This window comes from Nomascus leucogenys, chromosome 22a, assembly GCF_006542625.1.
Source record: "Nomascus leucogenys isolate Asia chromosome 22a, Asia_NLE_v1, whole genome shotgun sequence".
NCBI classification, from domain to species: Eukaryota; Metazoa; Chordata; class Mammalia; order Primates; family Hylobatidae; genus Nomascus; species Nomascus leucogenys.
In genome coordinates, this window is record NC_044402.1 from 56044377 (window position 1) to 56056588 (window position 12212).

At 41.2% G+C, this 12212-nt stretch overlaps 1 protein-coding gene across 5 annotated transcripts in view; it reads left to right on the forward strand.

Moving 5' to 3' along the window:
- ANKS1A (ankyrin repeat and sterile alpha motif domain containing 1A) overlaps positions 1-12212 on the forward strand; it is a 204557-nt gene that overhangs the window by 100452 nt on the left and 91893 nt on the right. For all 5 annotated transcript variants that reach the window (XM_030802657.1, XM_030802656.1, XM_030802653.1 and 2 more), the window contains 3 exons: positions 418-614; positions 4553-4645; positions 9382-9502. In XM_030802657.1, coding sequence (XP_030658517.1) covers positions 418-614; positions 4553-4645; positions 9382-9502 — 411 coding nt within the window. The remainder of the gene's footprint in view (positions 1-417; positions 615-4552; positions 4646-9381; positions 9503-12212) is intronic.

The following is a 12212-nucleotide window of genomic DNA, read 5'->3' on the forward strand; positions in this document are numbered from 1 at the left end:
GGGCCTCCAGCTCAGAAAGCCTTTGCCGTCCTCTATTTTGCTTGAGCATGTGGAGGCTCTTATTAAAGAATGTAAAGGGTAACTTAAGTTTTTCAGTTACACCTTACTATATCTTATGGGTTAAGTTTATGTCATTATGGTATTGAGGTATTTTGGGACTTTATAAAGGTCTTGGGAGGTATCCCTTATAGATGTCAATGGTTTTTCATATTAAAGAAAAATCTGTTTAGATCTCAGGGTATAAAGAACAGCTGAAACTATATGTATTCTTGTCCGTGGAACAAAGTAATCATTTTCTAGCTCTGGGTTAGTGTTCGTGAGCGTGGGTGACTAAAGAGGCTTTGGGTTGCTGCAGTGGTTGGAACCTGAGATTCTGCTCCCCTTTAGTGACTTTCTTGCCCTCCATCCTCCTCTCAGGTGATGTGGAGAAAGCAGTGACTGAACTGATTATCGATTTTGATGCAAATGCTGAAGAAGAGGGTCCCTACGAAGCTCTGTATAATGCCATCTCCTGCCATTCGTTGGACAGCATGGCCAGTGGGCGATCATCTGACCGAGACTCCATGAACAAGGAAGCTGAGGCAGCAGGAGTGAAACCTGCTGGAGTGAGGCCTGTATGTGACCTGGGGCTTACACCTCCTGGGGGCTGTGTTGGCTGGCTGGCCCATGAGGTGATGGGGCACGGGGAAGGGAAGTGTGATCCCTGGTACCAGCTCATGTTTCCGAGGCCTGGAGCCCACTTGTTCTCCTCTTCTTCATGGGGCTCTGCTGGGTCTCTCTTGCTGAGTGTACTAAAACTATACAGATCACACTGAGGTAGAGTTTCATTTTTTCTAGTTTCAGTATAAGCAGCTTGCATCTTTACGTGACTTCATTGGCCTTAGAGCAAACTAAAGCATCTTATTTCTATTTAGCCTTAGTGTTGCTTCTGTCTTTGGAATTTTTGCTGTATATTGTCTGTTTTCTCTCTGAAAAACAGAAACATACAGTGAAAGAAGCTCACTGAAAGGAGTTTCTATCTGTCCTGAGTGTATGCTCACCATCCACTTGCCCTGAAAGGATTCTCCATTTGGATTTAGGCAGGTTCTGGATTCAACAGGGTTGTAGCAGGGCTTAACATTGTATTTATTAGTCTGTGGCATTCCTATTTTATCTAATTATAATGCCTCTAGCCATTGAGATAATAGGATGAGAACAACTCTGAATTTTTCCTTCTCAAGGTCCACTTTCCCATCTTTCTGTTTCTTTCTCTAGTACAGATCCTCCTTGACTTACAGTGGGATTATATCCCGATAAAGCCATCGTAAGTTGAAAATCTCATAAGTCAGAAACACAGGCAATACACCTAACCTACCAAACACCATAGCTTAGCCTAGCCTAGGTTAAATGTGCTCAGAATACTTACAGGAGCCTACAATTGGGCAAAATAATCTAACACAAAGGCTGTTTTATAATAAAGTGTTGAATAGCTTATGTAATTTATTGAATACTGCACTGAAAGTGAAAAACAGAATGGTTGTGTGAGTACTGGAAGGACAGTTTCTACTGAATGCTTATTGCTTTCCCACAATGATAAGGTTGAAACATTGTACCATCGCAGGTCAGACAGTCTGTACCTGCTTTTACTTCTAGTCTTGTACATTGTTCTCAAGATAACTTACCCCTGGCTTCTCCCCTAGGGTTATGTTGGGAGTGTAGGCCTGAATCACTGGTCCCACTGACCCTCCTTCCTCCACTGCCAGGCACAACAATTTGAGGTTTGGAGCACTGCCCATTAGCTAAACTGACCATTGCTCTAATGAGATCCTAGTGCTAACCCCGTCTGGAGACATATTTTCAGGCCTATGTTATTTCTTCCTGATGGAGGGGCTGGCCTTTCCCTTTTGGTCTGAATCTGGCGTGTGACCATTTTGATGATCCTTTGGCTGCAGGTAGCCTTGTTTCTTGCAGGTGTGCCCTGGGAATGGCCTTATGGTTCTTAGAGTGTTCTTTTTCATTAGGCTCCTTGCTGTGCCCTGCTATGCCCTGAAACACCATTTTGGTATGGATCTTGGAAAGGCCTGCAGTCTAGTGGTAGTCCACCAGAGTGGGTGTTATCAAGGACTGTGACAAAACTCCTTGTGAGCGGTGAAAGCAAGTGCATGTGCTGAGCACCACCAGTATAGCACTTCCATAGACAGCTAGTTTTTTTCACTTATTTTGCTTTTAGGCACAGCTCAATTAAGCAAATCCAGGTTTGGAGGAAGGTGGTGTTTTAATTGATACTTATAGGTGATGCCCATTAGGGGTCGCTGGAGTCTTTGCAAGAAGCCGCTCGGGGTTACTGAAGAAAGCTGAGAATGAGTTCCTGTGATTGATTTACACAGGTCTCTTTGTTCCCTCCTGCTGTCCTTGTGGCCTCCTTCTCTCCCTCCTGTGGTCCTAAGAAAATGGTGGATGCTTTGCCATTTTTACTTGTGTATGTTGTGGCTGTGCTGTCTTCCTGGCCCTTGGTAATTAACTATGGCAAAGGGCCTGTTTACCTCTCGGTAAATACAATGGATGGTATGTGTAAATCACCGCTGTACTTCTAGGCCCTGCTCCAAAGTTTTCACCTTAGAAAAAAAGAGACACAGGTATTTCTTTTTCCTTCCAGTGTCCCTGGTGGTTGTTTCTTCCATGAAAAGCTTCCATATTGTTCTTTCTAGGCTGTTTTGGCCTTAGGAAGGCTTCTAGGATGAGTTCTTTTTGTTGTTGTGTTTCCTTTTTGGTTTTTTTTTCCCCTCAGTTACTTGGTTGTCTCAGGGTTAGTTAACTGGTGATGGATACAGGTCTGCTCCTTTTGCTGTTCTCTTCCTTACAAGGTGGCACTGGGACCAGGTTCCTGCACTTCTGGAGCAAAGAAGGGTGGGGAAAGTGGGACTTAGTGGGACATCTGATATAAATAGCTTTGTTTGGCTTGAGCATACAGGCTTGTTTTGAAGTTGTTGCCGTTGGGCATCCATCTGGTTCCAGGGTCTATGGGAATGACCGACTTATCAAGATAGAATACTGAGCAGTGAAGCCCATTTTAAGAGAGAGATTATGGATGCCAAAATGCTAATGTGGGTAGCTCCTAAAACATGAGAAACATCTTTCCATGCAGATTTTGCTTGGGCTCTCGCAAAACTCAGCGTTCTCTGCTTTGACTTTCTGAAATACTCCTGTTTTAACAACACAGTGAACAAACCTACAAGCCAGGGAATGAGCCTGCAGGACAGCTCTTGTTTTGGGTTCCCCACTCCCTTTAGTAGGAACACTGATTCTCAAGCATGACCAGGGCTTTGGAATATAAACAGTGCTAAAGGCCCTGCAGGTACAATGGCAAATATCTCTTCAGCTTTCAGTTTTCCTTCATCAGGATCATCCTGTGTATTCCTGAAATTGTTTACCCATGATCTAACTTATCCTGTGTCACCTCTTCAGTGACTTTCTTATTCTAGAGCAGGGGTTGGCAAACGACAGTCCACAAGTGTCTGTTTTTGTAAATAAAGTTTTATTGGAGCACAGCCACATTCATCTACATATCATCTGTGGCTACTTTTGCATTATAACGGCAGAATTGACTGCAAAGCCTAAAATATTCACTATATGGCCCTTCCTTTTAAAAATGGGTTTAGATGGGCTGGGCGCAGTGGCTCATGCCTGTAATCCCAGCACTTTGAGAGGCCAAGGCGGGTAGATCACGAGGTCAGGAGAGTCAGACCATCCTGGGTAACATGGTGAAACCCTGTCTCTACTAAAAATACAAAAAATTAGCCAGGTGTGGTGGCGGGCACCTGTAGTCCCAGCTACTCAGGAGGCTGAGGCAGGAGAATGGCATGAACCTGGGAGGCAGAGCTTGCAGTGAGCCAAGATCGCACCACTGCACTCCAGCCTGGGCGACAGAGTGAGACTCTGTCTCAAAAAAAAGTTTTTTTCAAATGGGTTTAGATGAAATAGAGTTTCCTATGATACTTATTATTGAAGGAGGCAACCAAGGATAAGAGAACAGTTTGAGCTTTTTGCTAATAAGTGGGAATAGACCAGTATCAGAGCGTTAACGTTTCAACAGCAATTAACATTTTTGTCCTTGATTACTTTCCTCATTACTTCCTCAGTAACTTTGATTTGTTAGAACAAATTTCACAGGTTGATTTCTTTTGATCCAGTGTTTGCTCTTTCTAGAGTAGACTGAAAAGTGAGCCACTGATTTTCCTAAGGTAAAGTTTTATATGTCAGTATTATGAAGGAAATTTTCTAACAAGGCAGTTATGTGTTCTCAGTACTGGCATTTCTCACTGTGGTCTAGGATATGAAAGAGGTGTTTATGATCTCTGCTACAGACATCAAAAACCGTAGAGCATGCTAATTGAATTGTGTATGTATGCACAGAGTTCTTCATCTGTTCAGAGACTAAACCTTGACTTTAGTCTCTCAGGGGAATTCCGTACATTATTCTTTTTCATTTCTAAGGGCTAAGATGAGGGCAAACCAAAAAATTCGATACTTGAAAAAAGAGATAGCAAAATATTTATTTTTTTCTCTTCTGCAGAGGGAACGTCCACCACCTCCAGCAAAGCCACCGCCCGATGAAGAGGAAGAAGACCGCATAGATAAGAAGTATTTTCCCTTGACAGCTTCTGAGGTAGAGGGTTGTGGGTTTATTCCCTATTGCTGAAATTTGAGTTTGTTGAAAAGTGCATCGATGCGTGCTTTAAAAGACTTTGCTTTCTCATCTTCTCATCAGCTCTTTGGATTATAAATTTGTATTATGTGTACTAGTAATCTGGAATAAGACCTTTCAAACTCACACAGAATTTTAATATAGCTCTCACAGACAGGCCCAGTATTGATCTGCCATACCACATGGAAAGTAAAATGTACATTTTCTCCTGGCTCCAATAAGCTGAACAGTCTCACTTTTTGCTTTTAAGCCTCTTGTCTTTTGATACAAGATGTAGAGCTTCCCTTTAATCACTGTTCCCTAGACTGTGCCTCATTAGCAAGCTTTAGTGCCTCTGCCCCAAACATCTTATTCCTGTTTTTGTATTTTTTCCTGTTCATTTCACATGAAGACTCTACACCAGGACAAACATGAATTGAGCCCTGAAGACTCAATTAGAAAAGACATAGGAATTATGTGGGATGGCCGGGGCTGGAAGATCAAAGAAGTTTATTTGAAAAGAATAGTCTACCCTTTTGAAAAGGAAATGTTATCGTGAGGCAAATAACTCAATCACTTAGAAGTGTGAAAAAATTGTGTTTTCCTTAATCTTTCATCTTCACAACGCTCTGCTAACACTTCCTGCCATTAGGAGAATATATCTATGGAATATTTATTGAAAATATTACATAATTTTATTAGTCATTTTGTAGCTCATTCAATGCCCTATTCTCCAATTTAAAAATCAGCTAATATAAAACAGTTAATTACTCTCATCACTTTATCCCTAGAAGTTAGAGTTAATGATTTTTTACAGTATTGCCATGGACCATGGCAGGTTCTTTTATTCAGTATAAACACATGGAACCAGAAGGATGGCTTTAGTTTAACAAAATGTATAAATACAAGGAAGCTCTTTTAAAAATGTTGTAAAAGTCAGTGTTGGAGATAGGGGAAGATTTCTATGCTAGGTACAAATTCTGTCCTTAATTCTTTCCTTTAATTACAAAATGCTTATTATAATGTCTCATCTAAGGGTTTCTAGATTTGCAGCCTGTTATTACCACCTCTGGATAATAACCCATTTCGAGTAGATCCAAGTGCATGCAGTAAATCCTTCCATATTTTTATATAAATAGAAGTTTGTCTCATTACCCCCCTCCTTTTTTTTTTTTTTTTTTTTTTTTTTTTTTTTTTTTTTAACAAGGAGAAGCCTAATAATAAGCATATTCAGTTGGGGCTGGTTCTCTGTAAATGCCTTCTGCCCCTCTTTAACAAGGACTTGAGTTAAAATTCATAATGCTTGGGCAAGGCTCTTAAAGAAACACTGGATTATACCCAGAACTTCTATTCTCCCAAGGTTTTCTAAAGCATACAATGTGGCAATAACACAGTGTCAAGAAGTGGTGGCTGGTAGAGAGAAGGGGGAAATCTTCATATTACTCTCCTAGATGGGAGAGTTTGAGATACATTTTCTAAAACTTGCTTCTGAATAGCCTGGAATTCTGGATCAGTTGGACCAGCATAGTCAGTATTTGGAAGATGGTGAAACACTGAATTTGCTAATTTACTGGTGATTATAGGTACCTTAATATAGAGGTGATACGGCCTGCATATGATCCAGGCAGATTTTGTTCATATGCTGTAGTTTGTAGTCTGAATGGTCTTCTTCAAAGTGTACTATTATGTATATTTTTTGGACTTTGTTGTCTTTCACTGTCTTTCCTTATACTGTTAAAGCTTTAATACCCTAGACCCTATCATATCTCAGAAGACACTGACTTCATCAAACTTAGGCTTTTGTCTTTGGCAAGCTATCTGCCCCAATATTTGTATTCATATTCCTAAGCCTGGTCATTGTCAGATGACTCATAGAAGCCTTTAGGGGAAGCCAGAGTATACCTAGCTCTAGGAGTGCTTATCAGGTTAATGACCTGATCATGAAACTGGCTTAAAAACATTAGACACATAGACTCACACACATACACATGCCGTGTAGATGTTTTTGCCCACAGAAGGGGCTGCCAGCTGCATCAGGACTGGCTGTAGTCTTCTCTGTGCTCAGATGTGCTAAATATTCATGGAAGTTGCAGCTGTTGGAGTATCTCTTCCCAGAAAGCTCCCACACCCCAACTGGACATTCCATTGGTCACTGTTAGATGGTGACTGCTCATAGCTTTTCTCTGCAGCAGAAATGTTGCTTTCCACATAGCAGAAAAAAAAAATACACACACACACACCTATATATACATATATACATATATATATATGGCTTTGATTTATTGCCAGCCCTGGAGGAAGGGGGAAAAAAAAGATTAAGGAGTAATTTAGTAAAGAGCAGAATCCTTTCTGTTGAAAATCAGTTATTGCCGTATTGACTATGACACAGGGCTTCTGGAGTGGGAGCTAGGAAGGCTCAAAGAAAAGCAGTTTATTGCTTTATTGTGAGGATTTTTAATCCCATAGCTGGTAGGAGCCAGCACCAAGAAGAAATGATCACTCTACTTGTCGTCTGGGTATGAGCAATTGGATGAATTAAAAAATGAAAGAAGAAAATGAGTCCAAACTGGTCCAGAATCAAGGGAATTGACTTTTATGCCCATGGCTCTGTTGTGAGCTTTCTGTATAACCTTGGACAAGTCCCCAGACCTCTCTGGGAACCAGGTTTGTCATCTACAAATGAAAGAGCAGAACCAGGTGCTCTCTGGCTGTTACTGTGATGGTTAGGATCCCTTCCAGCTCTGGCATTTGATGGTTCTCTGCCTCTATTTGTCCTGCACAAGAACTAGGCACAGAGTGAAAGCAGGTCTGGTGGGCCTGATTTGCCACATGGAAGTCATCAGCCCTCTGCTGCATAAGAAGAAAGGATATTATAGGCTGGGCATCCAGGCTGTCAATTACCTACCTCTGAAGGAAGCATGCCCAAGGCTATATGAGAGCTCTTCCTGTGTGTGGAACACTCACTGAATAAGATTTCCAGGGCTCTGTGTAAGTGATAGCTGTAGGTGCGTAAACCTGCAGAACACAAATTCCTGCCTATGATGCCTGTGGTATTAAGTTGACACAGTGTGAACTGTTTAATGGTCCCTGTTTGTTCCCTTAATTGTGTTCCTGTGAAGAGGCAAGGAATAAGTAATATGAGTAAATGGCTCATTGTAATGAAGTAGCTTTTAGCTTCCAGGTAGCTTGCTGTAAGTGGAGGTTCCTGCTGTGCTTAGCAGAATTTTGGAAGGAAACTGTCATTTTGCCTTTAGAGTGGCAGCCTTGTTAACAGACAGGAGCTGCAGTTTCTCATTTAGTCTGAGGCTACTAGAGTCCTTGTTGTCTCATTAGGCACATAACACAGTGAGCTATGCCTTGAGAAGCAAAAACCCGATGAACCACAAACCTGATGCATTTCCAGTGGGCTGAGGGACATGTCAGAGGAAGGAAGTCTCTGTGTTTGCCAAGGAATCACATTTTTAGGGTAGCATTATTTGTTAGATGGAATTGGGAATTCCCCTCCACTCCCACCCCCTTGTTTGTAATACATTACTTGTCCTAGCCAAACTGATCAAGAAGAGATCTTGAGCCTTGGTTTGCTGTTCTAATAAGTAGGATTTGTCTTAATACTAGCTTATTCTTTTTTTATTCTTATTTTGCCTGTGAAACAGATTGGATTCTTAGGACAACTGGGCCAGAATTATCCTCTAAAGCAAGGATATCCATTCTCTCTCACAGAGTGGCTGTAGCACTAATTGGTGTCTACAGCTTGATTCGAGAGAAAGCGTGGCTACTCTGGTACCAAGACACGCTGTGGCCATCAGGCCCTCAGCTGGTCAAAGCCTTACAGTTGACAGGTGTAGGAGCCAGCTCTGGTTCCGTTATTTCATCAGAGACACTTGACTGCCTGGATTAGGAATTTCTCAGTAGACAGCTGCTTTTCCCCCTCCACACTGTAATTCAAACTTTCTAGCCACTTGACTCTTCAGAGCAGAGATTGGTGGAAGTAATTTAAAATTGTATTATCATAAAGGTTATAGGGGATATCCTTCCCTATAACCCTCAGGACCTCTGAAGAAAAGCTCACAAAAATAGAGATGGACTTACAGACAAGTTTGTTTCTAGTAAACGTCAAGTGTTGAGGGTCAGTTGGAAGTCATTTTGGTTTCCTCCTGAGGAGGTGGGAAGGATTCCAGTCTTTGGATAGTATATGTGCATATTAGAAAAGAAACGTGGATAAAGAGGTCTGCCTTCATGATGGAGCATGGAGGCAAGTATTAGCCTCAGAAAAGAGATGATGCAGAACACTGTAGGCATGGGAGACGCAAGAAAGGAAGGATCCTGGATTTTATTTAGCATTTTTTGAAGACTAAAATCAAAGAAAGGGGAGTTTTTTGTTTTTTTGTTTTTGTTTTTCCTTAGAGACAGGATCTTGTTCTGTCACCCAGGCTGGAGTTCTGTGGCACAATCCTGGTTCACTGCAGCCTCAAACTTCTGGGCTCAAGTGATCCTCAGAAAGGGGTGTATTCTAATCAAAGGCCATTCAGATTAGAGGTACGAGTATATATCCAGAAATGCAGTTGTGATTCTATGTGACACTTGAATTATTCACCTTCTCTTTTCCACCTTTCTTCTTCTTTGATGCAAAAGGAGCCAATGATCTCGAATTTGTTCCACACTGCCTGTCTTGGTATTAGCCACATGCACAAGATACACTGGATGTTTCTCTCCCTTAGGTTCTGTCCATGAGACCTAGGATTCATGGGAGTGCAGCCCGGGAAGAAGACGAACACCCTTATGAACTGTTGTTAACAGCAGAGACAAAGAAAGTGGTGTCGGTGGATGGAAAAACAAAAGGTACGTTCCCTACAACTCCTGGCAGAACCAACTCCAAAGGGATTTTTAAAGTTTGTGATCCTGAGTGGAAGGGGAAGATGTCGTAACTACGATATTCCTTGGGCTGTGGTTGTTGGGTTTCACGACGGTCTGGGATGATGGGTACATTATGGCTTTTCATTTCCAATACCTGACCTATATGCTCTAGGTTGGAGTTGGCTGCCACCTTCAGTATGCGAAGCAAGGAAAAGGTTAGGTCAGACTAGGCGCTAACTGTGGGAGGAGAGACCACCAGCCCCACGGCAGAGATTGATTTGGGGTCTCAAATCATAAACCCTCAAGTTAATGCTGTGGAAAAACAAGCTCAACCAGTCAGTCCCTTTGGGTTCAGGCTGACGGCACAGACTCTGCTTTTGAGTCCTGACCTCAGAGTGAGACACTCCTGGAGAGGGGCCCGTGATTGGCTGCCACCCTGTAACTAGAGTGCTCTGTCGCCTTGGCCTACTTTCATTGCCTCTGCAAAATTCAGTTTCCTCTGTAAGGGAGTGAGCGCTGCAGTACTGAGATCCAGCCCATCGATATAAGTGCAGTCACAACAGAGGTGAGTGTGCGCTGCTGGAGAATTTGTGTCAACCCCTGTTCTAAGGAAGAATGATAAGGGGCAATGCAGTTCCCACTGCAGTTTGAAGGAACTCTTGTGACCTTTCCCAGCTCTCTACAGCTTGCAGGTATTAGGGCCTTCATGGGGTATGCGTACCTTCTTTCAACCCTAAGACATTCCATGGTTCAGGTAAGAACAGAGGATGAGATGGTTTCCTTTGAAATGCCCTTTGCTGAGATCTGTCAGTGGGTAGAGGGCGGCAAAGAGAACGTGTGCATATGCGTATGACATTGTAGACTTTATTTTTAATGGTCCTGTTTAAAAGGTTTTCTCTTGCATGCAGACATTGTGGTCATTTTCATAGTGTTTTTTTTTTTGGTTTGTATTTTATGGTTTCCATTTGGAGCTTTTTAAAAAAGTTATAATTTAGATACAGTAAAATTTATCCTTTTTGGTGTGTAGTTCTGTGAATTTTGACAGATGGAGTTGTATAACTGCCATCACAATAAAAATATAGAACAGTTTCATCCCCCAAATTTTTCCATGTTCTTTTGTAGTCAACCCCTCTCCCTTCCCTTATTTCTCACAACCACTACTCTGATGTCTGTCCCAATAGTTTTGCCTTTTCCAGAATGTCAGTCATATAAATGGAATCATACAATCTGTAGCCTTTTGAGCCTGGCCCCTTTCACTTCACTAATACATTTGAAATTCATCCATGTCGTTGCATATATCAATAATTTGTTCGTTTTCATTGCTAGTATCCCATTGCATGGATATACCCCAGTTTATCCCTTCTCTAGCTGAGGGATATTTGGGTCATTTACAGTTTTTGGCAATTACAAATAAAATCACTAGAAACATTCACTTACAGATTTTTGTGTGAACAGAAGTTTTCATTTCACTTAGATATGTACCTATGAATGGGATTGCTGGGTATCCCAGCAATAGATGTTTAACTTTATATGAAATATATAATATGTCTAACTTTGTAAGAAACTACCAAACTATTTTCCAGAGTGATTATACCATTTTGCGTTTCCATCAGAAGTGTACGAGAGTGATATACATCTACTTGCTATATGTATCATCCCTAGCACTTAATATTGTCAGGTTTTAAAAATTTTAGCCATTCTAGTAGATACGCAATGTTAGTTCATTATGGATTTAATTTGCATTTTCCTAATATCTAATGATGTTGAGCATTGATTAATGTGATTAGTTACCATCCTTAATATCTAATTAAATGTCTGTTCAAATTTTTGCTCATTGAAAAAAATTAGATTGTTTTATTATTGAGTTGTGAATTCTTTGTATATTTTACATACAGATTCTTCATTAGATATGTGATTTTCTCCCAATCTGTGACTTGTCTTTTTGTTCCCTTAACAGTGTCTTTTGAAGAGAAGTGATTCTTAATTTTGATAAAGTTCAATTTATCCTTTTTTTAAAAAATGGATAAGGTCACTAATCTTTTTTTTAAGATGGAGTCTTGCTCTGTCACCAGGCTGGAGTGCAGTGGTCCAATCTCGGCGCACTGCACCCTCCACTTCCTGGGTTCAAGCAATTCTCCTGCCTCAGCCTTCCGAGTAGCTGAGACTACAGGCGCATGCCACCATGCCCAGCTAATTTTTGTATTTTTAGTAGAGCTGGGGTTTCACCATGTTGGCCAGGATGGTCTCGATCTCTTGACCTCGTGATCCACCCTCCTTGGCCTCCCAAAGTACTGGAATTACAGGCATGAGCCACTGTGCCCGGCCACCAATCTTTTCTATGTTTTTTTGCTAAAAATTTTATAGCTTTAGGTCTTACATTTAAGTCTATGATCAATTGTGAGTTAATTTTTATATATGGTGTGAGGTATGGATCAAGTTTCATTGTTTTACAAACTGGCTATCCAATTGTTTCTGCACAATTTGTTGAAAAAGACCTTCTTTTCACTATTGAATTGTCCTTGCAACTTTGTTACTTTTTTCAGAATTGTTTTAGATATTCTAGTTCCATTGTCTTTCCCATTTAGAATCAGCTTATTGATTTCTTCCCCATCCCCACACCCAGTTCTTAGTGTGCACAGCTTGTTGATTTCTACAAAAAGTCCTGTTGGGATTTTGTTTGGGATTATGTTGAATC